The sequence below is a fragment of the Amphimedon queenslandica genome, unplaced genomic scaffold, assembly GCF_000090795.2.
Source record: "Amphimedon queenslandica unplaced genomic scaffold, v1.1 AMPQUscaffold_12009, whole genome shotgun sequence".
Taxonomy (NCBI): Eukaryota; Metazoa; Porifera; class Demospongiae; order Haplosclerida; family Niphatidae; genus Amphimedon; species Amphimedon queenslandica.
The window spans coordinates 8435-10422 of record NW_003547752.1 but is presented as its reverse complement, the minus strand read 5'-3'; the positions used below and the strand labels follow the sequence as shown (position 1 = coordinate 10422).

Genomic DNA, 1988 nt, shown 5'->3' with positions numbered 1-1988 from the left:
GTAAAGAATATAAACAACTTGTCCCTGGGCTATAAACAGAAAAAGTTAATTTCAAACACTGGTGTTTACACTACAGAAGTGAGCCAAACCATGCTGAACCAGGCTGAGCCGGCCCTGCTGTACTAACCATGCTGACCTGGTTTGGCCCAGCTCACTTTAGCTCAGTTTGGTTACTGTTTACACTGTCAAATGAAACTGTGTTGTCCCACTTTAAACAGGGCTGGCTCAGTTAAAGAACCTAGTGTAAACACAGTATCTAACCACGCTGACCTGGTTTGGGCCAGCTCACTTTACTGTTTATCAAATGAAACTGCTGGCCCACGTTAAACAGGGTTGGCCCAGTTAAAGAAGCTAGTGTAAACGCAGTATTAGCCCATTTTGCTCCAGTCAGTTCTCATGTACCAATCAATATTCATCCACAACATTATTATACAGTACACATTATATGTTTCATGGTGTTGGTGGGTATGTTGATCTAGTCCAGTATACATCCTCCCATTGAGGCTGTCTGTTTATAAAGGCTATGGTAGTTCAATAGCAGTAGGAAGTGGCTATTATTTCTAAGAACAAGAATGATGATTAGAATTCACAAAATAATGTCAGAAAGGATAATAAAGGTACATGTATAATACCCTCCCATTGACTATATAGCAGTAAGAGGTGTTTATTATTTCTAAGAAATGATAATAAAAATTCATATCCCAGCTAATGTTCAGTAAGGAGAGGAAAGAGACTAATGTATTGTAAGATGAATGCATGCATAGCTACCTGTATGTAATATCAAAAGTGATTATTCACATAATACATTCTTGATGATACTTAATGTTTAATAATTATAAAGCAATTAAGAGTACTTTTGGTATGATACTGATTGTTTTACAATCCTATAATAGTAAAGGTCCATGTATAGCTACATATCTACATGTATAGTATCCTTGATACCTATACATAGTCTATATATTAATCTATATCATTAATTGGTGTGGCTGCTGTATAGCAGAGGCACAATGTGTGTATATGCTAGATTTCATATTATTACGCATGCATGCCATTATCAAGTGTGCTTGCATGCTGGCGTGTTCAATTTTTCCAAACTAAATTGTACATCAAAAATAGCTAGCTAATACATGTACATGATTATTTAGTTAACAAATAACTTAAATAAGTTATTGTCTTCAGTTTTAAATTAAATTATCAGTCATGATCATCCCCACTGTCTCTTCTGTTACCTCCATCCATGGCTCTCCTTGCTTTCCAGATCTTATACACAAAAAACCCTATTCCTACTGCTATCAGTACTCCTCCAACAACCAGCAGTGCATTACTCCCAATAATACTTTCCTTAGGGAGCAAAGATTGAACTGACTTGCCAACTTTGGTGGGGACAATTGTAATTTCATTATGTTCCAGTCTAGCTGCACCAAGGACGGCTATTGTACTACCATATGGCAAAATATCATAATTTTCCCCCTCTTTTGATTTTTCAGGCCATCTTTGCAATACTTCTGTAAATTGCAGTGATTTATCAATGTCTACAACTGTGAGAATAATGTTTTTGTCTTTATGAGCACTTTCTATATTCTTGTTTTGTAGGTGAAATGGGATTGAGAAAATGGTTTCAGAAATCTCTGCATAATACCCTCTTGAACGATCCTTCGTAGCCTTTCCTGCAACTGATTTTCCTACATCTTTCATCCTAGTTGTTTTTTTCTTATGAACAGCGGGATCAAAGAAACCCCCAAAACGTCCTTTATTTTGTGCTTCAGTTACTCGCCCTTGTACTAGTACTGGTATATTATAAGTTCCAGCACAAAGGTTCTTTTTTAGTTTTACGTAGTCATCATTACAACGTGGTTCGAAAAATTCTGGTTTTGCAGGAACCGATGCTTCTTGATATTTTAGTACACAGCCAACAGCAAAACTAGCAATACCCACACAAAGAGGTAGGGTTGATCCGGCAACCAGTGTACCAATATCTGGAATATCCA

At 36.7% G+C, this 1988-nt stretch overlaps 1 protein-coding gene across 1 annotated transcript in view; it reads left to right on the top strand.

Annotated features, from left to right (window-relative positions):
* Positions 1–1190, top strand: part of LOC109588569 (uncharacterized) — a 4673-nt gene extending 3483 nt beyond the window's left edge. The window contains exon 5 of the mRNA XM_020004715.1: positions 1180–1190. Coding sequence (XP_019860274.1) covers positions 1180–1190 — 11 coding nt within the window. The remainder of the gene's footprint in view (positions 1–1179) is intronic.
* The last annotated feature ends 798 nt before the right edge of the window (positions 1191–1988 follow it).